The sequence below is a fragment of the Sciurus vulgaris genome (genome assembly GCF_902686455.1).
Source record: "Sciurus vulgaris genome assembly, chromosome: 5".
In the NCBI taxonomy this organism is placed as follows: domain Eukaryota; kingdom Metazoa; phylum Chordata; class Mammalia; order Rodentia; family Sciuridae; genus Sciurus; species Sciurus vulgaris.
Window position 1 is genome coordinate 39,052,250 of NC_136465.1, and position 25,906 is coordinate 39,078,155.

The 25,906-nt window shown below is 36.1% G+C and overlaps 2 protein-coding genes across 5 annotated transcripts in view; both read left to right on the forward strand.

The window, feature by feature from the left end:
• Window positions 1-2,256, forward strand: part of KLKB1 (kallikrein B1) — a 30,826-nt gene extending 28,570 nt beyond the window's left edge. The window contains exons 14-15 of the mRNA XM_079142342.1: window positions 92-231; window positions 743-2,256. Coding sequence (XP_078998468.1) covers window positions 92-231; window positions 743-934 — 332 coding nt within the window. The 3' untranslated portion in view covers window positions 935-2,256. The remainder of the gene's footprint in view (window positions 1-91; window positions 232-742) is intronic.
• Window positions 2,257-5,915: 3,659 nt separating this feature from the next.
• F11 (coagulation factor XI) lies at window positions 5,916-23,586 on the forward strand. 4 transcript variants are annotated; one of them, XM_079142370.1, is made up of 16 exons: window positions 5,916-6,267; window positions 7,361-7,416; window positions 8,617-8,706; window positions 10,242-10,404; window positions 11,670-11,776; window positions 12,433-12,592; window positions 13,244-13,353; window positions 13,700-13,859; window positions 15,889-15,998; window positions 16,100-16,262; window positions 16,359-16,465; window positions 18,942-19,110; window positions 19,932-20,107; window positions 20,567-20,662; window positions 21,340-21,479; window positions 21,897-23,586. In XM_079142370.1, exons 2-16 carry the CDS (start codon window positions 7,362-7,364, stop codon window positions 22,056-22,058), a joined length of 1,968 nt encoding a protein of 655 aa, XP_078998496.1. In that variant the 5' UTR covers window positions 5,916-6,267; window position 7,361; the 3' UTR covers window positions 22,059-23,586. The 4 variants fall into 4 exon arrangements, with proteins under 4 accessions (XP_078998496.1, XP_078998498.1, XP_078998497.1 ...); XM_079142372.1 differs by having other exon boundaries at window positions 18,942-18,995; window positions 19,937-20,107; XM_079142371.1 differs by lacking the exon at window positions 8,617-8,706 and having other exon boundaries at window positions 5,917-6,267.
• The last annotated feature ends 2,320 nt before the right edge of the window (window positions 23,587-25,906 follow it).

Genomic DNA, 25,906 nt, shown 5'->3' on the forward strand with positions numbered 1-25,906 from the left:
TGCACCTTCCTACTTTGCTTTAAGATTTTAATCCTATTTCCATATTTATTGCATTTCCTCCCTCTGAAGTTATATATTGGTTACTTTGCAGGTGAAATCCAAAATATTCTACAAAAGGCAAATATTCCTTTGGTAACAAATGATGAATGCCAGAAAAGATACAAAGATTATGTCATAACCAAGCAGATGGTCTGTGCTGGCTACAAAGAAGGGGGCAAAGATGCTTGTAAGGTACTGCATTAGGGTATGAAATACACCACAGTTTACATGAGGTTATTCATTTCACTATTCATTTTCCAATAGTACAATTCATTGTGGATTTTTTAAAACTTAGAGACAAATAATCTGATGATTTTACATCCTTTAACAAGTCAAATATAATGTACATCAGATATTATTTCTGACATATATGTCAGAATCTGTACCTGTGCATGTTAAACTTAAGGAGGACAGCTGTATATACTATAATCTAAAATATAAGAACATTAGATTTCTTTTACTTTGGGATAAGGTTGTCCAAATTTCTAGGTTGCATTTAAAACCCTAGAATAGATGAGGGAATAATTTTTACCACACAGAGCAGCTAACAAGGAACACAAGAGGGCCTGAGAATCTTCCAGAAACTGTGTATGCTGTGTGTGCTATGTGAAGTGGGACTGCAGAATTTTAAAGGCAGTCACTTATTTGAATCACCTCCGTTGTAATCTTCTGCCATTTTATTTTTCTACCCTCTGTGACACAGGGAGACTCCGGTGGTCCCTTAGTCTGTAAACACAATGGAATGTGGCAGCTGGTGGGCATCACCAGTTGGGGGGAAGGCTGTGGCCGCAGGGAACAACCTGGAGTCTACACCAAAGTTGCTGAGTATGTGGACTGGATTTTAGAGAAGACACAGAACCGCAACAGAGATGCTTTGATGAAGTCATCGGCATAAGGAGGCTGGAGAATGAGGGAGAACCCAGGGTTTTAGCTCTAGATCTACAATCTGAGTTCTGGTCAAGTTCTAAGCCTTAGAGTCCTCACCTACAAAACGTGGAGAGGAGTGTCTACCTCACATCCTTGTTCTAAGGATGAAAAAACAAAAAACAAAAACAAAAAAACAACAAACAGGCACACAGATTCTGGGGAAGATGCCCTGCTGAAGCTCACTTTCAGTATTCAGTAGCCAAGAGCTCCTAATGGAGATCATTGAAGAGCTCTGCGATTTCATTGTGAAATAAAACAGCGAAAGAGCACAATTTAAAAAAAGAGTTTCCTTCTGGTTTTGAAACAGAACAGATAAGTGACTCCCGATTGCAGCCCAGTGCCTGGGATCATTCTGATCTTCCTACTTCTGCTGGAACTCAACATATCTCAGAGATATAACTTGTCCATGCCTCACCTGCCAGCTCATTAGGACCTCATGCTGCCTGTGTCTTTGGGTGAAGAGCTAGGAAACTCAAGTTTTGTTCTGCTCAGTAAGTGAAGGAGATATGTGTAACATTCCCCTTGACAATAAAAAGATGGGTTTCTGGAATCTAAGAGAAGAGGCTACCTTTTCATTTCAGGCCCCTACTTCTGCATCCCCAGCACTGCCATAGGCATCCTGTGTGGATATGCAGATGAGGACCACAGGTCTCCTTTTTCCTGGTTGCAGATCCTGCAATAGACTCACTGTACAGCCCTCCTGGAAACCAAGAAATCTGCTTTGCAAAGGACATTAACCCTGGTAGTGGACATCAGTGACTATTAGTTTCTGCAATAGTAATTCAAGAAGCATTGTTAGGAATACCATGTTTCATAAAATATAGACTTGTAAATTCATGATCATCAGTAATCATAAGTGGGCTTGAAAGGGATGATATAAATCCTCATGGAACACAAATTCCATACTTGTTTGGCAAGTCCCACAACTGATTAGAGTTACCTTGATTCAGTTCAGTTAAGCTGGTTAACATTTACCCAGAATTGACCATTTACACAATCTTTAATCTCTAGAAAAATAAAAAAGTGAAGTTTTCTAAAAGTGAATTTTTCCTTGCATACTCAAAGACACATTGACTGGTAAAAAGGATTAAAGTTGGAGAGGCCGAAGGAAAGCCATAAAGTCCAGGTTACCCACCGACCATGCAATAGGAAAATTAAGGGTTAAGAATTTAGTCCAGAAGCAAAATGATTTTTGTAAAACCTGGCTAGACTGCATGAATTGATTTTTAAAAAGCATACAATTTCAACTTTTACTTTTGAATGCAATAAAGGTATTAGTCTTGTTCTGCATGGAAGTTGTTTTATATTTAAAAGGGAAAAAATTTGTTTCAATTAAAATCTCTCATCTCTGGTTTTTGGTATTGATAATTCCAAAGGGTGTGTAAATAGGACTTTGGAATGCCTACAGGGTAAACCCCTGGGCTTTGGTTGCACAAGGAAAGACCTCGTTTGGGCAAAACAGAGAGAATTTTGAAATGTGAAACTTTCCTAAGGCATAAATTATCATTTTGAGGTTTCTAACTCAAGTCTCTTGGTACTGGGATGCTCTCTTCCCTTCACACAGCTAAGAGCCTCATGGGACTAAAAGCATGTAAGAGGCTAAGAAGTGAGAGGTTGGGATGATATCACCTCACAAGGAACAGTGATAGGAGGCGCGGGTCTCTGGCAGGTCCATCCAAGAAAGAGTTGACAGTGCCAACCCTGGAAACTAGTGCAGCTCTTGCCCTGTGCCAACGGTATGCACGTGGAATACACAGTGCCCATACCATCTCACAGAAGGGTAACCAAGGGCTCCAACATTTGTTTCTGATTAAACTTGAAACTTTTTTTTAACTTATTATTAATGTCTAACTTCTCCACTAAACCGTGAGCCACTTCAAAGGAGGCTCTCTCTCATCCATGCTGCAGATAAGAGGACATGTGGTAAATAGCTAATGAATAAATCCATCTTTATTAAGAAGATGAGTCAATGGAGGCTTAAAGAGGTAAAAAGATTAGCTCAAGTTCACTTTCAAGGACACAGCCAGGACTAAGCTTAGCATTCATATCCCAGATGTCTTCTAAGTCAATATCATCTGACCTTGTACTAAGAGAAGGATAAAAGATGCCAGAACCATTTTATGACCATCATCGATTATTTTCATTATCATCCAGGACAGCTGTTGTCAACCAGGGATGATTTGACAATGGCTACAGACCTTTTGGTGGTCATTGCTGGTGGAGGAGGTGTAACCAACTGTAGCAGGTAGAGGCCAGGAACACTGCTGAACATAATGCTGTGCCCAGGACAGACCCCGCAACAAAGAATGATTTGGACTTGATATCAATAATGCCAATATTGCTGAAACCCTGATCAAAGGTAGGCATCAAAACTTGATAATAAAAAGGAGATATTTCAGGGACAGCATCAAGATGGGAGTTGTAGGATATGGCAGGCTGTGCCCTTTCCAAAGGGAGTTTTGATGAGAGAGAATAGGCACTCCAAGAGGAAGTGGGTTGTGACTATGATTGAGAAGAGGACTCCACCTGGACATTGTGGTCTTTCCTGTCTCAGACAGGATTTTAGGTTACCATAGGCCCAGCTCCTCTGTTACCTATGTTCCTAACTTGTGATTTACACTTGGACTTCTTTTGACTAAATTTTGGATTTTCCTTGCAAATTTTGTCTTCTGAGTTTGGTTGGGGCTTAAAAAATATTTCACAGAAAAAAAAATTACCTTTATAATAAAAGTAGTGATATCAGAATTTTAAGCTGGAATGCATTCCTTGAAAAGAATTTTTAGAATTTCTACTTTCAGTTTGAAAGAAAGTTCTATTTAAAAAAAATGCAGTTAAGAATCTTATTGTACTTTGATTTGAATAAAGAACAATATTTCAGAGTCCTTATGCTACTTCAAAGGCTTTAGAGATTTCACTAACTAGCTAAATTAAATTTAGGAAAATAGTATCTGGTTTTCCAGTGAAGCATTTCTCCCATTTAAAATCTTTCTGATTCTCTTAATAAGATTAAAAAGGAGTTATTATCTTCTTCTTATAGGGGATTTAGGAAAAATGGGAGTTTATGGGAGTAACCATATAGGAAGAGAGGCCTTAACATAATCTCACATATCAGTTGGCCATGATAACCTTTCCTGGTGTAAGTTTGCTGTTCTGTTTGAGCCTCATAAAAGGCCAGGCATCATACATACTGTCTTTTGTGTGACTGGAATGTACTTCATTTTAAGTGGGAAACTCGAGGCAGTTACTAAGGACATTTTATGCCAAGATGGGTCACAACGTATTGGCAACAGATCAAATAAAAACAGAGGAGCAGCCTTTACACAGAACAAAACAACAGTGCATTAGTATTTCTTGTGAAGACCTAAGTTCAGTGCCCTGTCCCTTTCACCTTTCTGCCCAACAGAACAAAGGCTGACTTTTCTCTTCCTTTCAAAAATATTCCCATCTATTTATACATTGAATTTCAAACATACCTTTACTCAGTAAGTTCTTTTTCTCCCCCATATTTTCCCTTCTGCAGGACTTTGTGAAAGGGTTGGCCAGTGTTTCCTCATCTTGGGCCATCTTTCCACTTGGGTCTTTGGCCTCGAGGGCTTGGGTAAGCCTGACCTTCAAAATCTATTCAGAAAAAAAAAAAAAAAAATAACAAAACAAAAAAAAAAAACTATTCAGAAAGTGCATAGTAGCATTGCTATGATAATGATATACGGGAAATGAGATTGCCTCCCTATGTCCCCAAATATTGAAATGCTTACAGTCAACTGGTGACATTGTTTAGGTTCACAAGATCACACTCACATTACTGTGTTGTCCCTGAACAAAGTCCAGTGTTCCCTTTGGTACACATCACTTCAGCATGATCGCTAACAGGGATAAACTTGTACATTCATTACTGTCCTGGTCTCCAGAATATTTTTTTGAAAATTTAATTCCATTGTAAAACCCAAGCCTTTTTAGCTTTCCTATGAAAAATTGGGAACTTTCTCTGAACCATAAAATCATCTTTCTCTAAAATTTACTTAAATTGGACATATTGCCCCTCCCCACCTTTTCTGTTGGATTATCAGGGGACCACCCAGACATCATTAGGACTAGTGAGTGTCTAATGAGGACTGAGACCCTGAGGGATAAAGCAACATGGCCCAGAATCCATAGGTAGCTGGTGTACAGTGTAGCTACCTGTTGTTTGCTCAAGTGACACAACTACTAAACTATTGAATAGTTCTGGATAACAGAGAACAGGGATTATCAAGACAACTACAAAGCTCTTAGCCCTTCTTCAAGCTCAATAGGAAGGGTCAGAACTGAATCACAGCTGTGGGAAACCCAGAAAAATACTTGTCAATTTTCTTTTCCATAGGTGGCAACAAGCCCTACCCCTGGAAGTTTCTTCCGGTACAAGCTCCTTATCCTTCAAGTAATTGAGGTGGCGTTTTAATAGTTTGTCATGTCACTTCCTTGTTCTCCATTTGTGTCTCAATATCCTGAGATGACCAAAAAAATAATAAATAAATAAAAATAAAATTTAAAAACCTATGAGACCTTTAAAGTTTCTTGTTAAAAAAATTTAGGCAATGTTCACAAATGAGATAGAGTTTAGCTTCTTAAAACTAATCATATCTGCATAAGCTTCTGAAAAGTAAGACTTTTTTTTTTTTTTTTTTTTTTTTTTTGAGTTCTGGGGATTGAACCCAGGGCCTTGTTCTTACCAGGCAAGCACTCTTCCAGCTGAGCTATATCCCCAGCCAAAGCAATGTTATTTAAAAGAAAATAAATCTGTAGAGACGGACTTTACTTTTTACCCATTCCCAGCCCTCAGCAACTGATCTCCTTCCTTCATACACCGCAGTTCATCAGACATTCTGTGTTCTCTTAGTAGACTCTGGGATTGAACTTTGACTGGAATTCATGGTTAACAATTAATTATGGCAAGCGTGGCTACATGCAGTTTGGCTAGCAGGCATTCCAGATGTGAGTTTGTCCAACTGCTAAGGCAAATTCGAGTTCTCTAGCTGTCTCTGTGTGTGTCACTTGTTGAGTATACAATAAAAAGATCAAAAATAATTTTAGTGTATTGAAAAAGCTAGTAACTCTCTTAAAGTACATTTCCGATACACAGAGTTTATTAAAGACTTTCCTGAATATGCTGTATGAAAGTTTAACGTTGGAAACCAGGAAAAATAAATATTTGAGTGAGCATCACCTACACATGCTTATTTAGGAAAGGATGACGATCCTTTTGGAAGAAGAAAAACACCCTTATTGAGAATTGCAGCAAATAAGCAAACAAGGTATTTTCAGGTATGATTTCAAAAATTATTACTTAACATTTCTCTTAAGCAATTATGCCTTGAAATGCTTTTTTTTCCCTGCCAATGGGGGGTTTTAAAAATTTGCAATAGAGAAAGATTAATTTTTAGTATGTGTTTGATTTCACATTTTGGATATTTTGTATAATAAATTTGAGAGAAGCATAATGAAAGGAGAGTGGCAGTGTGTACTCAAAAATTAGTATTTTGCAAATTAAGAAGACATTCCAGAGCAACACTGAGGGATCAGAAGGACTGACTTGTCTCATGGATGAATTCATTTTTCACAGAACAAAGCTTTCAGTGCTTAGTGGGAGTAAGTGCATATGTAGGCAATTAAGTCAATTTACTAATGTCTTCATTTGCCCAGAATTTTTTCCTTTGAGAGATATAGAAAGAGACCTCCAATATGGAAAGAAAGGACATGAACTGGAAGAGGATGTAAAGTCGGAAAATTGGGGTGGGGAAAGCAGATGGTCACAGCATCTGATTAACAGTGAGCTGGAGGCAGAGAGAGGGCAGGAAGAAAGACAAGGGAGAGAACCTGCCCTGTGAGTTAGGGCTTCCACAGAACTGTGACAGGGTGGAATGTCACACACCCACCACAACAAGGACCATTCTGAAATTCTGAAAAGATAAAACTCAGTATCATGATAGGAGCCCTGTGAACTCTATTTAATTTACTACTCCCTTCTCTTCCTATTTCTTTTAAATTTTGATGTCAGTAAACTAATTATATTTACGAATATATATAATATAAAATTGTATATACATATGTATATATAAGACAGAGATTTTATTTATTTATTTATTTATTGGTACTGGGGATTGAACCCAATGCGCTCTACCACTGAGTCCCATCCCCAGCCCTTTTTAGTTTTTTTATTTTTTATTTTATTTTTTTTCATTTTGAGACAGGGTCTGCCTAAGTTGCTGGAGCCTTGCTAAATTGCTGAGGTTGGCCTTGAACTTGCAATTCTCCTGCCTCAGCCTCCTGAGTTGTTGAGATCCCAGGCATGTGCCACCACACCTGGCATGAATATACTTTTTATGTTCTAAAAACTTGCACATTTTTCTCTTTGTAGGATGATCTTATTATGCCAAATGGTACATTTCATTTTATTTGCCTCTGTTTCTGGTGGTAAGTAAATCCTTAAGAATGGACTGGAAATAGCTTAATTTATTGGTCTGTAGAGTGAGAAACAAGAAAGCATAAGTCTATGCAAGAAAATCACAGTATGAACTGCACACATGTAGAAGAATCCCATGCCATTTACTCCAGGGGAGGAAATAAATTGTTTTATTTATTTTTCACTTAAACCTCCAGGAGTTTTCAAAGCAGGAACAGAAATCGGGGTGAAGAATATCTATACCTATAGCTGTATCTCTATTATATTTTTATTTTCATACATACCCATCTATCTACATAATACATATAAATGATAACAAATAACAGCATTTAAAAAGCAGAAGTTTTTATTTGCCTCATTGATATTTCAGTTTTCCATAAGCAGTCAGTTCAATAATATAAACACACACTAGTAACTTTGGACTAAAAAATGTCATACAAACATGCATACATAGTTTATACATTTCAATAATGTATTGCTGTTAATTCTCTACCCTATGTTGCTTTCACTAAATTTCTTTATAAATTACTTCAGCAAAAAAAAAAAAAAAAAAAAAAAAAAAAAAAAAATTACTTCAGCAATATTCAGTAGGTTATATTAATATAAGTATTTTTAGGCCCAATGTTTATTTTCTATTCTTATGAAAACATAAGCATTCCTTTAAAAAATTGACTTAGGCATATTGCATTTAATTTCTGATACCATTGTTAAACTTTTTTCTGACATGTGAAAACTGAAAAATCTGGGTAAAGATTTGAAATAAAGTAAGTTGCCTATAATATATTAAACTATATAGTTTAAACTATAATATATTAAACTATATATATTATAATTTCAATTTTCTTTTTGGTTATCATCCAGATTATATTTCCTCATTGTCATTATTTTGAAATTATATTTTTATTTTATTGATAAACATGTCAGTACTAACTTGACTGACATATTTTGAACACTGGACTCAATAATTACATATATACATACCTATGTTCTTTAGGCATTGTATATGCAACAATAACAAAAATTGACCACATGCAAGAACTTAAAATAAGTCACCACAAACTTTAAAGTGTGAACATTATACAGTGCATGTTATTCAGTTACAATGGAACTGAGCTAAAAAATAACAAAAGAGTCAGCCAAAGTATAACCAATATGTAACTGGAAAATCTCAAGTGAAAAAGTCAATAATGAAATACTGAAAACTTTCTAAGGGATGTGGGATAAGACAATATCTGCTGTCACCTTAAACATTGTCCTGGAGAACCCAGTCGGCACAGTAAGAAGGAAAGAAGAAATAAAAGGTAAAAGATCAGAAGAAAATTAACTCTGCTCATAGATAATATATTTGTGTACCTAGAAAACTCCAAAACAATACCATATAAATTATTTTAGTCAAATTAAAAAGAAACCTGAATGCTAATTCAATATTCAAACCAACAAACAAAAACTCACCAAATGTTACTGGTGAGTTTTATTAAATTTTACTAAAACATTATGTCTGGATTTAAAAAATCAGTCTGCCTTTAAAATTAAATGGCTTAATTAACAGGAGATATAGCCTAAGAAAATTACCACATTTAATGTTTTAAAATCTATTAAACTTACTAAATAATTAAGATTCTTATTCAAAATAATATTTTAATGTAGCATGATTGCTTTGTAAGAATATAGGCACGTGTGGCTTCCATGGTCAACAGGAATACCTTGAGGTGAGAACAGACCGAGGCTACTGTAGAGATTGGTTGCAATTAACACAGAACTTGGGAGCCAATAAATTTCCAAGTCGTTTTTGAAATACCTACCATTTGGGGAGAAATCATGCGATATTTGGAGGTTATGTGTGGATAATTTAGAAGGTATACTGGTGAATTTTTGAGGCAGGTCTGTCAGTCCCACAGATCTCTGTGGCAGTTCAGTGAACACTATAGATTCTGCTCTTGGAGTAATATTTTTAAATGCATAAACTAAAAACAGATAGGATTATTGAGAAAATCAATTACATTGAATGTAATTAGTTTAAATGTAAAAAATGTGATACGAGAAATGGATATGGCTCTTATTTCTGTATTATGTAACAAATTCAGTGGTGAACCTAAGAGTAGTAAGGAGTGATAAGGAAGATCTGAAATATCCACAACTGTAGTACTTTTAAAAAAATCTGATTGTTATTATGAAAAAGTCAAAGATACCATGAATACCAAAGTAGTTTGTTGGTTACATTTATAATAGAAGACCACATTTCAGTTAGCGGTTAGTGAAAATGAACATAAAACTTTTCCTCACTGAGTTGATAGACTAACTAAATCCTATAAACCTTTTATAATGGTTTCAACTGCATTTGCATTTTCCAAGATATTTATGGAATAATGTTATAACAATAGATATTTGAGTAATATTTTATTCTGTATGAAATATTTCCATTTTGGTCATGTGTCATTTTATAACATTATGAAGAAAAAGGTGCATAGCAGCACACCACCTCTCAGTGGGAATATGTGAAGATTAAAAACTACAACCTCAATGGCTAAGGATTGGATGACCTAAAAACATTACACACCATGTGAGATATCAGGAAAAAAAAATTTAAATTTTATACAAGGTAACTTTTTAATAGTGAGATGTCATTCAGGCAAATGTGCCATTTGTGATTTTTTTTTTCCACCTAAGACCACTCATTAAAAAAAACTGACATAAAAGTGTTGTTTGCTTTGATGTCCAAATTCAGGCATACTTTCTGTTAAGTAGACCTGTTTGTCTTGCCTCTACCAGATTATTATCTAACTAGACACATACCCATGAAAATCCATGGTAACTTTTGCCATGTGTTGCCTCTTAGAATGTGTGACAAGGCTGTTCAAAGACTCCTACTTTCAAGGAGGAGACATTGCTACTGTGTTTACACCAAGTGCCAAGTACTGTCAAGTGGTCTGCACCCACCACCCAAGATGTTTGCTCTTCACATTTATGTCTGAAACGTCAGCTGAAGATCCTACTCAATGGTAAATGCTAATGTTTCTACATTGAAGAACTAGAATTCTCAGGCCAGTTACATACTAATAAATTTCTGTCTATCATTTCATATAATGTACAGTTAACAACCTGAAGATAAATTGATCTTCAGTTGAAATATTAACTATGACAGAAAAATGCTATTTAAGCATATTAGGGGGAATATTTATGCCTCTGTGGCTTTTCCAGCCTCTCTTGGGGTCTCAGTATTAAGGGTGCATTTTTTTCCCTTTCTCTCTACTTTTATCCATATTAATCTTTCTGTTATTTATTTGCTTTTCTATTAATTGATATTATTTAAGTGAGAAATTTCTTCTAACTATTTTATTAGAAAAATTAAACATTTATAAAGGTATTTTTTAAAAATAATGCAATAATCCCCTACCACCATCAAGACTGCTATTTTTACTTTACCCTCCTCTATATGTACATATGTCTGAACATTTCAAGTGACTTTAAGACATCGTGACTTGTCATCCCTAAGCACTTCAATACACATTATTCTTTGCCAAAGGGAAAGAAAAAAACAAGAATTTTTTTATATCATTTTACTTGACCACCAAATGTAATTTGCAGCAATTAACTATGATCTCATCAAAATTCGCAAATTGCATTTGGTTGCTTTTTAAAACTCTCTGGTCATATTTTTAAAATTTCTAACATTCCATCCAGCACTTTTGTTTCCAAATTGGACTAAAAAAATCAGTAATTAAGGCTTTCTGCAAATATAAGTTGTCAGCATCTTTGTGTGTTATTGCTGCATTCACAGATATTCATATAGTAAGTATCCTGAATTTATAGTTTACAGAAATCTAGAACAGGAATCAGCAAGCCTTTTATTAAAAAGGCAGAGACTAAATGCTTAGTCTTTGCTGGTCCAATGGACAAATCAGGGACATCATGCACATGCTTTATCACTACTTAACCTGTAATCATTTAAAAATACTAAAATCATTCTTAGCTCATAGGTTATATGAAAACAGGCAGATTTTCAGCAGTGTTTTAGCAACAGGTCATAGTTCACCTGCTCTTGTTTATTTCTTGTTAAGGAGTAATATGTGGTCTTTTAAATATAGAAATGATGAAATGAAAAACAAAGTAACAGTCTTGCTTAGAAAATATTTGTTTGGGTTAAATATTTGTTTTGTCAAGAGATAGTTGGTTTCCTTCTCTTTGGCTTTCTGTGTGCTAACTTCTAAGACCTGTTATTTTAAAACACACATTTCCACCTGGTAATGCTGTTTCTAAAAAACAGGTTTACCTGTGTCCTAAAAGACAGTGTCACAGAAACACTGCCAAGGGTGAATAACACAGGAGCGATTTCTGGATATTCTTTCAAGCAATGCCCGCACCAATTAAGTGGTAAGATGTCTTGTTGGAATTGATAAATACTAGCTATGATGATGATGCATATAATTACATGAGATATGGTTTTATGGCTATAAAACAAAACTCTGCTGTGTGGAAATAAACTCCCCTATTGAAGTTTTTTCAGTGTAAAACCTCTCACACACAAGTACACAGCTCCCAGCATGCAACACTACAGTTCATTAGAATTTCTTTTTCCTCATAAAAGGACTCAGTTCTCATCATTTCTTTATATTCTTTCAACTTTCCAGCCTAAAAGCTTCCTTGAAAGCCTTTATTATATATATTAATTCAAATCAAAGGGGACAAATACAAAGACTGAAGTGCCACTTTTCTTAATTAAAAAAAAAAACCCAGATACTTGAATAGGTTGATTATTCAAGCAATGTCAATGGAGTTTAGGGGCTAAGAGAGGCTAGGTCAACAAATCAAGATGCAAATTAACAAGTGTAAAATTGTTGCAATAAAAAGAACATTGACTTCCATTGAAAGTAGGAATTAAGCAAGATTAAAATAAAAACAAAGGACTTCTAAGGAATCCTTGGTGAAAAGGTTATAAGTTCAAGTCAGGGGGACTGTTGAGAAATTAGAAATACTGCAGTTGTCCCTGGAATCTGGAAGCTGCCCATATTTCCCACTTCTAATTCCAGCTTGCCACAAAGATATTTATGTGGACCTAGACATGAAAGGAATAAACTATAATGGCTCTATTGCCAAGAATGCTCGAGAATGCCAAGAGAGATGCACAAATGACATCCACTGTCACTTTTTCACATATGCAGCAAGGGATTTTCCCAGCGAAGAGCATCGGTGAGTGAGCCAAAAGCTGAACCTAAGGACATGAAGATACTCAAGGAAAAATGAAAGGCTGACTCATTGAAATTGTTTTTCATCAGTCTGAGGCTAAAATTTATTAACCCCTAAAAGACATTTGCATAATAGCAATAACTGTTTTTGTCGTGAAAAGTTCATTTAAAACCCAATTTGGATGAGTTTAATTTATGATAGTCTGTCTTTTAATGACACAGTTATAAAATATGTGTGTGTAACCCATATCCTAGCTAATTTCAAAAGTGCTTCATATTTAAATTGGCAATTTCAAAACAGTTGCAATTGGTCTGATGGCTAATTCTCTTCCCAGCCAAAATGATGGTGTAGTTCAACCCTCCAGAAATAAATAAATAAATAAAAATCTACTCATCTACTCATCACTTCTCTTAAGCTGTCATTTTACTGATGAGGAAATAAAAGTCTGCAAAATTCATGGCACCATCGAGTGCCTAGCGGTGGTGCTAAGACTCAAGTCAGCTGCCTCACCTCTCGGAGGAATGTTCTTTTGGGGGGTAATTCCTTTATTTCATGCCTAAGTCTTCTCTCAAATGATCATTTCCCATCATCTTGTGCTTTTACCCACTTGCAGGTGGAAGAATAAAAACTTTTTCCATTTTTGTTTTTATTCAGTAATATTTGTCTGTTGAAGTACACCCAAACAGGGACACCAACCAAAATAACGAAGCTCCGCAATGTGGCATCTGGCTTTTCATTGAAATCCTGTGCGCTTTCTAACCTGGGTAACTACTGTTTTCTCAGTGAGGTGGTTGAACCAGTAGTTGGAACAGAGCTGATGATATGTGCAATGAGGCTAGCTTTGGATCCCTCTCAATGGTCACTGATGAAATGGACCCAATGATCTATAACCATTTTTGTGTGATAAACATAGCTATGTCTTATATAGAGTTTGTATTTAAACTTCAAGTTTAAAGTAGTTACTTCATGTTTCTCTAAATTCAATTTTTTTTTAAAAGATCTCAGGGTAAATTTAAGTATTTTAATGTGGAATTTACAAATACTGGGACTGGAATTTTCACAATTCTACTGGCACATTGATTTCCCACCACGGTTTCTCCTATTATCCAGGTTGTATTAGGGACATCTTCCCTAGTACGGTGCTTGCGGACAGCAACATCGACAGTATTTTGGCTCCGGATGCTTTTGTCTGCCAACGTATTTGTACTCATCATCCCAATTGTTTGTTTTTTACCTTCTTTTCCCAGGAATGGCCAAAAGAATCTCAAAGGTAAGGAATTATATTTAAGGGTCATTTGCCTTTTTAACACAGATGATTAAAATTCATCATTAAACATTCTGAGTAACTAAAACCAAATATTCTGAATGTCCGTATTGGATTAAAATTGCAAAGAATCCCTAGCCCCTCTCCCTTCCTATTTCCCACCTACTGACTGCAGATCCAATGTCACCAAGGACTTTTCTCGATCTTTAGTTTGGGAGGTGAGGGAGAGTTGTGAAGAGAATAATCATGGCTGTTAAGAGGCAATGGAGTCCAATACCATTTGAGATAACTGAACTGGGAGCAGAAATGTCAGTGAAAGATGGGATCCAATGTGGGGAAGGGGTAAAAGTCTACATCAAGAGGATTGGAGTGGTGGCAGAGAGGGATTCAAGAATAGAGACCCCATTTCTCTACTGATGAATATTAACAACAATATAAAAAGAAGAGGAAATTCTTCAGTCTTCAAAAGGACAATTGCTAGGGTTGTTGCCCCTCACTAACAAGATTCACTAAAAAAATAGTAATTTCATTTAAAAAACAATTTTAAGTCAGCTTCAAACCTAGATTCTATATATCTGAGAGCCCTTGCTTGACATGGTTGCCCACTGTTGAGGAGAGCATTACCCCAGAGCTATTCAGCCAGGTAAGCTCTGGAGTTCCTTGACCATCAGGTAAATCTCATTTTCCATTGAGTGAGGTTACAATTTCAGGATCTGTCACAGAAAAATGTATCTGTTAATTTCATTTGCTAAACAAATTTAATGATTTATTTGGCGCCTATTATATATCAGGCATTTTTCTAGCACTATTACTAGTGAACTACATAGACACCAAACTCACCTCCTTTGATCAGGATGCAGATGATAGAGAAGTGTTCAGATTGGGACATATTGTCACCTAGAGTCAATAAGAGTTGCTTTGGGATAGAGTGTAGGCTGTAAAGGAAAGAATAAGCCTGATATTTTTGGCCCAAGGATTCAGAAGAATGGAAATACTACTAGCTGAGATGTGGAAGATTTCATGAAAGGCAGAGGTGAGGGGAAAATGTTGAATAGGCAATTAAAAATAAAAGTTAGATTCAGAAGGGAGTTTTATGCTGTAGATCCATGTTAGGGTATTCCCAGAACATAGCTGATAATTCAGACTATTACATGGGTGAGAGCACCAAATGATTGAATGCAGAGAAGAAAGAATGTCCAAAGATAGAGACTTAGAGCCTTATAAAATCCAGAAATCAGAAAGATGACTGTCATTTTGTGATAATTGCTTCTCTGTTTTCTTTGTCATGTTTATTTCCTTTTATAAAATTACCAATCAATACCTACAAAATTAGAAATACATTTGATCCATAAAACAGGGTTGATAGGAACATGGCAGCTACAAGGCAAGATTTGACTACTTAAATTAAAATCAATTAACTAATTAAACTAATTAATTGAATTAATTAAATGAAATTAAAAATTCACTTCTTCAACTGTACTAGTCACATTTCAAATGGCGGAAAGCCACACATAGCTTGTTGCTTCTGTGTTGCATGGCATGGATAGAGAATATTTCCATCATTGAAGAAATTTCTATTGGACAACTTTGCTCAAGAGTGATTTTGTGCTGCTTAGGAAAAGTCACTCCCTTCCAAGAAGATGCTGCCAGGGTACAGAGTCAACCATGTATTTCACTTACCATTTCTAAACTGGAACAAACCTGGATAGGAGACTTCTCGGTAACATGAAAATTCTTGAATCTTTGAGGTAGACTAAGAGTGTTGAAATAAAGACAGAAGATACTAGGAATACTGACAATAGAGCAAGATCTGAAAGTTTTTAGATATCCTGATGATTTTGTTTTGAAAACCTGTCTACAACTTATGGATCATAGACTGTTACTCAATAATCCATGAAGGGTACTTTCAAAATAGGAAAGTTTTCACTATTCATGCCAATGTGACCTGTCTTTACTTTCAAGAGATGCTGAGAAAAATGTTCTTTTCCTCTGATATGTATTTATGACATGTTGATATTTCCCTTTTTCATATCAGAAATCTTTGTCTCCTTAAAACATCTGAAAGTGGATTACCAAGTACTCGCATCACAAAAAGCAAAGCTCTCTCTGGTTTCAGTCTACAAACCTGCAAGCACAGCATCCCAGGTGAACGATGAGGGTACTTTCTTCCTGTTGAGATTAACTGTTCTGGAAAAAATCGATGTAAGGTTCTGTGTCTCATATTTGATATGTGATTTGTTATCTAGTCTTCTGTCATTCTTCATTTTACCATGACACTGACTTCTTGGGAGAAGAACTGGACATTGTAGAAGTGAAAGGTCATGAAGCCTGCCAGAAAATGTGCACCAACACCATCCGCTGCCAGTTTTTCACCTACTCCCCACCTCAAGAATCTTACCGTGAAAGGAAGTAAGACAAATGAAGGGTCAAGGTGATAGATGCGCCTGTCCCACCTCTATGTGAAGGACGTTATGTTTATTTATACCATTTTGTTTCCAATTATAGGGGCAAATGTTACTTAAAACTTTCTTCCAATGGATCTCCAACTAAAATACTTCATGGAAGAGGAGGCATCTCTGGATATACACTAAGGTTATGTAAAATGGATAATGGTGAGTCTAATGTCACTTGAAAAAAGTACATCAGAAGGAGTTGTTCAACACTGAACATAGCATGGCTAAGGTAGTCGGTAATAGCCACGGAGGAAAGAAAAGGAGTAAAATAACAAATTTAACCATTTTCTGTTATTTTTCTTTCACATAAGCTAACCACACTTTAAAGGTATAAATTGATTTAACTAAACCTCACATTGCCTAGTATGAATTGAATATGTGTTTAAGTTCAGAGCCTTTATACAACCAGCATTTCATGAGACATAAGTGCAGACAACACTTATATAACTGACGCTTGTTCTCAGGGCCAAGGATCTTTCTTATTATTCTTGATGATCAAAATATCAATCATACCTTGATAAATCAAATTATTCACTTTACCCTCACTGGATCTTCAAGTGAAGCATAAATAACCATCATGTCTTTAAAATCATGCATTTATTCAAAAAATACTGAAGTAACTTCTTTTTCAGAGAGTGACTATCATTCTTTCAGTTTTCCCTGCAAAACTCTGTAGACTTATGAATACTGGCAGAGATATTTAAAACAAAAATATATTTTTAATTTAAAACAATGAGTGTGGTAGGGTGGAAATAAAAAGATCATCTAGATTACACAAAGCTTATAATTACAGAAATAATAATAAAAATCAGTTCAGTAATGTTTCAATCCTAGCTGCTAATTTCTGAGCACAATAGCAAGAAATGGTTTGTAGGCAAATAGAATTTTTCTAAGGGACAGAATTCCATTGGGAAAGAATGTACCACAAACACTTCTCCATACATTACTGTAACTCCCTGTTAGACTATTTGTTTTACTTAATATCCAAAATTTTAAGGCACTATAAGTTAAGATGAAAATGATATTTAATAAGTAAAATGAAAATGATATTCATACCTTGTAATAGTTTAGAAGTATAAAAAATCTTTTGTGTCAGATTATTTGCTATACCAAGAAAGTGATTCAATACTTAACTCTGAGAACTTGTTTTGTAGCCCATACAGATGTTACATTATGTCCAACATCAATATCCTAACTAGAAAACTATGCCTTACTATAGTGTAGAGAGGCTCTGAGAATCTTTAGGTAATCCAAGCCTCTTTAGAAAGCAAGTCAATTAAATTGTATTTCATACTTTCTCTGTTTTCTTTACAATGAACTTACTTCAAAAGGAGCACTCGAAATAATTCTGTTGTCTTAATTCAACCTCCTATCATTAGAAGAGACATGCAACAAACTTTGTCAGGTGATGTTGGCATGATTGAAAAAGGGGAACCAGCGTATTCACCTTGATAAATTGCAGATTCCATTTCCACTCCTCCTCTTTCACTTTCTTCTCTGTTGAATTTATAGACTCTGACCGGAGAAGTTATAGACTATCTCAGGTATAGGTCGATAGCTCTGGAGAAAATATAAGACAAACAAATAAAATCTTATGCATTTTTAGTGCCCCTTCTGAATTTATTGAATTAGATAACTAGGTTTTATTGCACTATACTAGATGAAATAACACCTTAATATATGAAGGACAGTCCGAAGTGTTCATCATATCCTGTCATTGATCTACAATGTAGTGTAGTTTTCTGAAGATACCTAACAATGTCTAAAGGAAACACTCCTTAACACCAAATATAATGGTGAAAATTATTTTTTTAGCATTTTGTTTAAACTGAGAAATAAAATAGAAAGAAAATCAAGATCTATGTCCTGTACCTAATGAGGTCTTGATTGAGTTATTTATAACATATCTTAGTTACTGCTTACCTATTACATTTCCTAAACTTTCCATTTATGCCACTTTCCAGCTTGGAAACTAGAAGGGCTTCCCAGAAATTCCAGAATATAGATAAAATCTTCAAAATGGCCCTCCAAAACTAATTTCCACCCTATCCTCTTAAATGAGAACTCTCTTTCTGGCAGTCCAAAATCATGCCATGCTCATTCTTATCTTAGCTTACTGTTAACTGTTGTCCCCATCAAATTTCCTTCTCCTATTCCCTCCTCTGTTTGAAGTCTGCCCCAGAATTATACATTCATTTTCCCATGGGAAAAAGAAAAGGCTAGCAAGAGTCTTTTACCCCCACAAAACTAGTGAATAGACCATTTTCACTGTCAGAGTTTCGGATCTGAGGTGGAGCTCAAGAATTGACATTTTTTAACAAGTTCCAAGGTGATGTTATTAGTTCGTGGCCATACTTGTCCAACACCGCATTAAAAGAAACATCAGTGAGACTACTTGTGGTATCAAATAAGGACACTAACATTCTTTTGAGCATGTAATTAGAAGATGACCTGGTCATTCCATTTTTATGTGCATGTTTTGTTTTGTCAATTTAATTATGAAGTCTTTTGCACTCAGGGTCGTGGTAAACTCTTGATCTGAAGGAAACTTTTCTCCTTTTCTTCCTCATGGAACACAGACACTGGTGGAACATGAAGATACAAGATGCTACTTACTGTAATCTTTCTGTTGTAGAGTGCACAACCAAAATCAAACCCAGAATTGTTGGAGGAACTGCATCTGTTCGAGGTGAGTGGCCATGGCAAGTGACACTACAGATCATGTCACCCACCCAGAGACACCTTTGTGGAGGCTCCATCATTGGAAACCAGTGGATATTAACGGCTGCACATTGCTTCTTTGGGTCAGTACAGTGCTATTTTTTATTAGTTTGCCATCCTCATACTACTAGCATATTAATAAATACCTTAAAGAGTAAACTATCCTATCCTATTTGATACATGAATTATTACCTTTCTTAAACTTTAGAAGGAAAAAAAATGCAAAAAGGAAGAACCATTCAAGGTCTACCAGCATCAGAATAGGTGCAGGAACCTATTCTGTGCAAACACATCCCCCCACCCATCCCAAATGCAGAAGGGCTTCATTATACATTCTCAAGTTGGATTCCCTACATCACTTTCAACATTGGCCAGGCATAAAAGCTGCAGCTGGAGAATATATGAGTGCGTATAACCCAGGGAATTTAAGTTGATCAAACTTTCTCTTCATCATCCCCTGAGTTGTCTCCAGACAGTTTTGTGTATTTGCTTTAGTTATTGCTTTCCTATCAGTATACAGAGTACTCATATCATAACTCAAGAACACATTTGAGGTCGGTAGTCTTCTTCACTTCTTACATGTGGGAAAATGGAGTACAGAAAGTCCATGTGAATTTCTCAGGGATTAAACTAAAACCCAGGGCTCTTCATGGGTTGTGGGTATATGTACATGATGGAGAATGGAAAGAGCCTTCATTCTCTGTGTTAAGTTATTCCAGCGCTTGCTTTCTTTGGAAAATATGTGATTGAAATTTTGGAGATGAAATCATTTCTTTCAACTTAAAAGCTACACCAATGGCAGAAAGTATTAATAACAATAGCCAGTTAAATAGATATGCAGCTCAGAATGTTTGGAAATTATTTAGTGAAGGAAATTTTTCTTCCTCTATTGTTTTCTCCTCAGTGTAGAGTCACCTAAAATTCTGCGTGTCTATGGTGGCATTGTAAATCAATCTGAAATAAATGAGAGTAGGTCTTTTTTTGGAGTTCAAGAAATAATAATTCATGATCAGTATGAAATGGCAGAAAGTGGATACGATATTGCCTTGTTGAAACTGGAAACAACCATGAACTACACAGGTATGTAGAATTTTAAGTGGAAAGTTGTCTATAAAGGTGACCTAGATAAAATGTTCAACCTTACAAGATCCACAGCTTGACCCTATCGACCAGTCTCTCCAGGCAGAGGGTCTAGAAAGTTAGTCTTGCACTCTGTTAAGACTGACACACTTGCCTGATTATGCAATCATATTTTGAGAATCTGGGTGAAAAAATAAGTTTTCTTCAAGCTTTATTCCAGTGCATGGGATGACATAATTTTATAATCTACTAGAGTATTAAGAATGATTTCACCTAATATCTTCCTTTCAGGACATATTATATGTAACACTGAAAATGAGAAATGAAAATATACAAAAGAATGCAGAAAAATGAATATAATATATGAAGAAAACAATATAAAGTGAAAGAAGAGAGTCTTTTCAGGGAAACAAAATATATATTGTTTCTAATAGCTAAACTATGATTTTTTAAATTTAGACTTGCAACGGCCCATATGCCTACCTTCCAAAGGAGATAGAAACGTAATATATACTGACTGCTGGGTGACTGGATGGGGGTACAGAAAACTAAGAGGTAAAAAATGATGTTCTAAAATATACTGCATCCTAAAAATAAAAACAATAGTTTAAGCACAAACTTTTCTAGTCTAACAGGTCATATAGCCAAAATGCAAATCAAATCAATTATAGGAAGTACAGTAAAAAAAAAAAAATGGAAAGAAAAAACATCCAAGTGAGGATATCATGTCTGTTTGACTAGAAACTTTAAATGTGATTAAATCTCTTTAAAGACTATTTTTAATGATGTTTAATGGGAGACTAAGCATTTTTCAGTAGATGTCCTAGCTCATTATCCAATTATTTCCTCTGGAAAGTAATTCTAGTTAGTTGTAATTAATTTTTGAATTCAATTAGATTAACAAAATATACACACAATAGTGGGAATAATGTCATCTTTATACTCTCAATTATAAAATGTCTATGAGGTAAAAAAGTAATAGCTAAACTAATATTTTTTCTTTGTAGATTTTCATATAGGTATGATTTTCATTTTTAATATTCATATGTTTACATATATGCAGATATTGTACATATATAATATATATATGTTGTATATATGTATATATATTTTGTGTATATGCATACATGGTATATATGGATATATTGTATACATGTGTATGTGTGTGTGTATAAATATATATATAGTTTATATGGTTATTCCACTAAAAACATAAAAACATTTTTTTTCAGACAAAATACAAAACACTCTTCAGAAAGCCAGGGTACCTTTGGTGTCAAATGAAGAATGCCAGACAAGATACAGAGGGCATAAAATAACCAATAAGATGATCTGCGCAGGCTATAAAGAAGGAGGAAAGGATGCTTGTAAGGTAAGTGGATGTTCTCCACCCACAACATTTTCAAATTGGAATTTTTGATACAAATTTAAAAAGCAGTCTTCAGCCAATGAGCAGGAGACGCTGAATTTGAGTTACTTAAACTGAAATCTAAATGGGACAACTTAGATGCACCGAGCAATCAGGTTTTTTGAAATTTATGAAGGCCAGGACAGAATTTTCAGCAAAATCACTGAATAAATTGTATTTAAGGGACTGGGGTTGTGGCTTAGTGGTTGAGCTCTTGCCTAAAATGCATGAGGCACTGGGTTCGATCCTCGGCACCACACAAAAATAAAATAAAGGTATTGTGTTCACCTACAACTATATATATATATATAAATTATATTTAAGACAGGTAGTTTCTGAGTGACCAGGGGCACTTTTTTTTTTTTCCTCCGCTTTCCATAGGGAGACTCCGGGGGGCCCCTGTCCTGCAAGCACAATGAGGTCTGGCTTTTGGTGGGCATCACGAGCTGGGGTGAAGGCTGTGCTCAAAGGGAACGACCAGGCATTTACACCAACGTGGCCAAGTATGTGGACTGGATTTTGGAGAAAACTCAAGCAGCATGAAGGAGTCTCCAGGTGCCTTTTGCCCCTGAATGACGTGCCAGATTGCTCCCTGGAAGAGGGAAGAGGGTGTTGCTACCCCTTGAAGAAGACACGGTGACAGCATGTTTCCTCCACAGTCACAAGTCCAAGAGGTGTGGTATTTGCAAGAATGTACCCCAAGGAAAACAAACCTTCATTTTTAAAACTCCTGTTCTTGGATAATCACAATTGTTTCCAGCATCAAGTGTCTTGCTTTCTAATCAGACTTTCATTCAGTCAAAGAAATACTATTTTTGAAGATTATAATATGGCAGATATATTAGAAAAGTAATCAAGTCCTGGCACCAAGAGATTAGGTAGGAGGACTGCTAAAAGAAACCACCACAAAAGAAGATTCATTAAAAGAAAGTGGAAACTGGAAGAAATGGTGACAAGGACAGTCCCCATCAATTTGCAGGAATCTATACTCTGCCTACATTAACATGTTTCTGCTATAAAGAATTATATGAATTTACTGACAGTTTTTTAGAATGGTCAGAAATTCTTGCCTTTTTGATGTTTAATATATATATTTTTCAAATCGAGTTGGGTAGGCACAAACTACAGGGGAATGTGAATGAAGACTCCAGAATTTCTCTGTGAGAGAGGACAGGGTACAGCAATTTACCTGGAAGAGACACCTTAGTGGACAAATCTTAAAGATGTACTTGCCTGGAAAACTATTTGTGCATAGATGGTAGATTTAATGGCAGCATTATAGGAGGGGGAGGCTGACGGAAAGAAGGGAAGCCAGTCACCCCCAGCCCCAAGGAAAAGCAGCCTTGGACAGAAATTAATATAAATTGCATCCATACTACAGGTAAAAACAATCTGGAGCAAATGGATGATTATAGTAGGTTCTCTGTATTCTAAATACTGGGGTCTTCTCTTTCCTGTAAGAATTTAAAATTGTACAATTGCTGTTCTGGAATAATTTAATAACCTAGAATTTGAATGGCTTTCAATTTGTATTAATAGCTAGACAATTCATCCAATAAGAAAAGTATTTATTGAACACAATTATGTGATAATATCACCCTGAACTTTGGGGATACAGGGTGAGTAAGTGATTTGTTCCTAGTTTTATGAAGTTTACTGTCTACTGAGCAACAAAATAAAATACATACAATTTGTAATTTTAAACTGAATTAGAAGGATGCACAGGTTTTATGAGATGAGAAAACAAGACAGGCCCTTGGAGAAAGCTCAAGATCAGGATAAAAAGGATGTGTTCCTGAGGAAGACAGAACAACAGCAAACCATGTAAAATAAGATACACTTCCATTGTAACAAAGTAATGATTTTTTTTTACAGGAGGAAAAAAAAAAAAAAAGACAAATCAGCTTCAAGTATTTTCGATTCATTTCTCCATTTTCCCACTAGATGGCACTTTTATACCTCTGTTAAATTTTAAAGCAGCATGTGAGCAGAGCCTGTCTAATTTATATGTTGAAACAAATTCTATGTATATGTAATATCTGGGAACATTAAATCAAATCAACCACTTCAATCCAAATGTGTTTGACTTTTCAAGTATAATTGTAAATATCTAGTTCCTAGATAGCAGTTTCTCCTTTAAACCATATTGCCCTTCAGTCCCTCAGTCCCAAGGCCTCCCCTACCTGTACTAAGTAGTCTGAGTCTCTGGGGGAGGTTCACCCTAGGTTGCATGCACTGAGCTGTCCTCCACAAGCAACTTTGGGATGGCAGGGAGAGTACTGGCCTGTGTCTCTCCAACCTTTCCCTGTTGTCACCTGCCTTCCGGCAAGTGCCAGTGGCTCAGGACCCCTCTTGCCATCTCTCTGTGGTTTCCCTTACACTGTGCTATCCTCCCCACCCTTCTATGTCCCCAAACCTCTCTACACATCCTCTACTCCAGCTTTGCTCAACGTGGGCAACAGAATCCTCTCAGTTGATTACTCAAAGAATTATTAGGATTATGTTGTATTTAAGAAAAAAATAAACCATGCAGGGCACAGTGGAGCATGCCTGTAATACCAGTGGCTCAGAAGGCTGAGGACAGGAGGATAGCAAGTTCAAAGCCAGCCTCAGCAACTTAGCGTGGCCATAAGCAACTCAGCAAGACCCTGTCTCAAAATAAAATATAAAAATATAAAGAAGGGCTGGGGATGTAGCTCATTGTTTAAATGCCCCTGGGTATATATATATGTGTGTGTGTGTGTGTGTGTGTGTGTGTGTATATATATATATATATATATATATATATATATATACCATGATTATATATGATATATCATATATTATATAATGATGGTTGATTCAAACAGAAAGAAAGGAAGGAAGAAAGACAAAAGAGTGCTTAGGACTCTAAGTGGGGAGGTGTCCACGCAGGGGATTATGGGAACTGACTCTCAGTCTCTCTCCACTTTCTGGCTTGAGATTCGACCTTTGGCTTTGATAAACCACTCTGCCATGATGTGCCACTCATCAGAACTGTCACCCTCACTAGAACTAAGTCCTTGGAGGCACCTTGCCTTTGAATCTCTGAAACTAAACTAAGCAAGCCTATTTTCTTCACAAGTTGCCTATCTCAGATATTTCCTTATAGTGACCCAAGCTGATTGATATAACCCTCCCCCACCCCCTGTGCCTGACACACACAAAACACACATACACACATTTTGACAATATGGACCCAACTCTCCAAGACTCAGAGATAAGAGGCTGTCTGACTAACTCTGTTTCCTTCCCGGCCCCCAACATTGCCAGTCCCAGCTTCTGCATACACTAACCACAGGGGCCATAGGAGTAAAAGCAGGTTTTGTGGGGCTGAAGTTTATAGTGTTTTGTCACTGACTAGCAGCTGACCTTCAATCAGAATTTGGTTGTCCACTTGATGTGAACAGAGAGAATTTGAGGTATGAATCTCTAACTTGTGGACAGTGTCTCACAAGTTAGTCAGCTGGTTAGAGACTCAAAAGGGAAAAGAAAGAAATTGTTCAAATTTGATGACAAATTATAAGGAAGGAAATGTAAGCTTGACTCTTGAAAAAGCAGGATGAAATCTGCATAGCCGCCTATGTGCCCACCAGAGGGTGGAATGATCCTGCAAATCTAACTTCTGAACTCCAGACTCTGGCCTCTACAGAGGTTGAGCCGGAAGCCTTAACTGCCATTTGCCTCTTAATTCACTTGCCCTGTGTTCAACTTGCAGTTTCCAAACACCTGTTCTCATCAGGAGCACCTAATCATAATTCAACCCTACTAACCAGGGACAGTTCAATAAGGAAGATGGAGTTGTGCAAAGCCCTGGAAAGACTCAGAGAGCATCGACTTGTGTCTGGTTCCCAAGACAACTTAGAAACAGTGCCACCAAGTTCTGCCTGAGTAGTGCAGCAAGGGAAGGAAGGGAGGGAGGAAAGGAGATAGGGAGGAAAGAAGGGAGGGAGGGAGGAAGGAAGCCCCAGAGGAGCCCCTCTGCAAAGAGCTGCAGGTATTTGAGGGTCACATACTTGTGAAAATGAGACCTTAGAAAGTCAAATGTTATTCAAATGTGAGCCATTAAACTCTTTATCTGTGCAAGTAAGTACAGTCTCTATTAGAAAATGCAGAGCAAACTTTTATAAAAGAAGTATTATTTTGGAATAAATTTAAGAACTCCCTTTTAAACTTATTCCAAGGAATGATTGCTACAAAGAACAGGATTCAAAGATGCAAATATTTAAACTCTAATTATCAGAAACAATGTAGTGAAATCAACAGTCTTATCTATATCAGTTCATCCAAGAATAATCATTACAATTGATTTTATGGCCCATTGTAAGGCCCCCAAAAAAGGGCCCCCAACTCTGTCCCATGGATGGACGGCA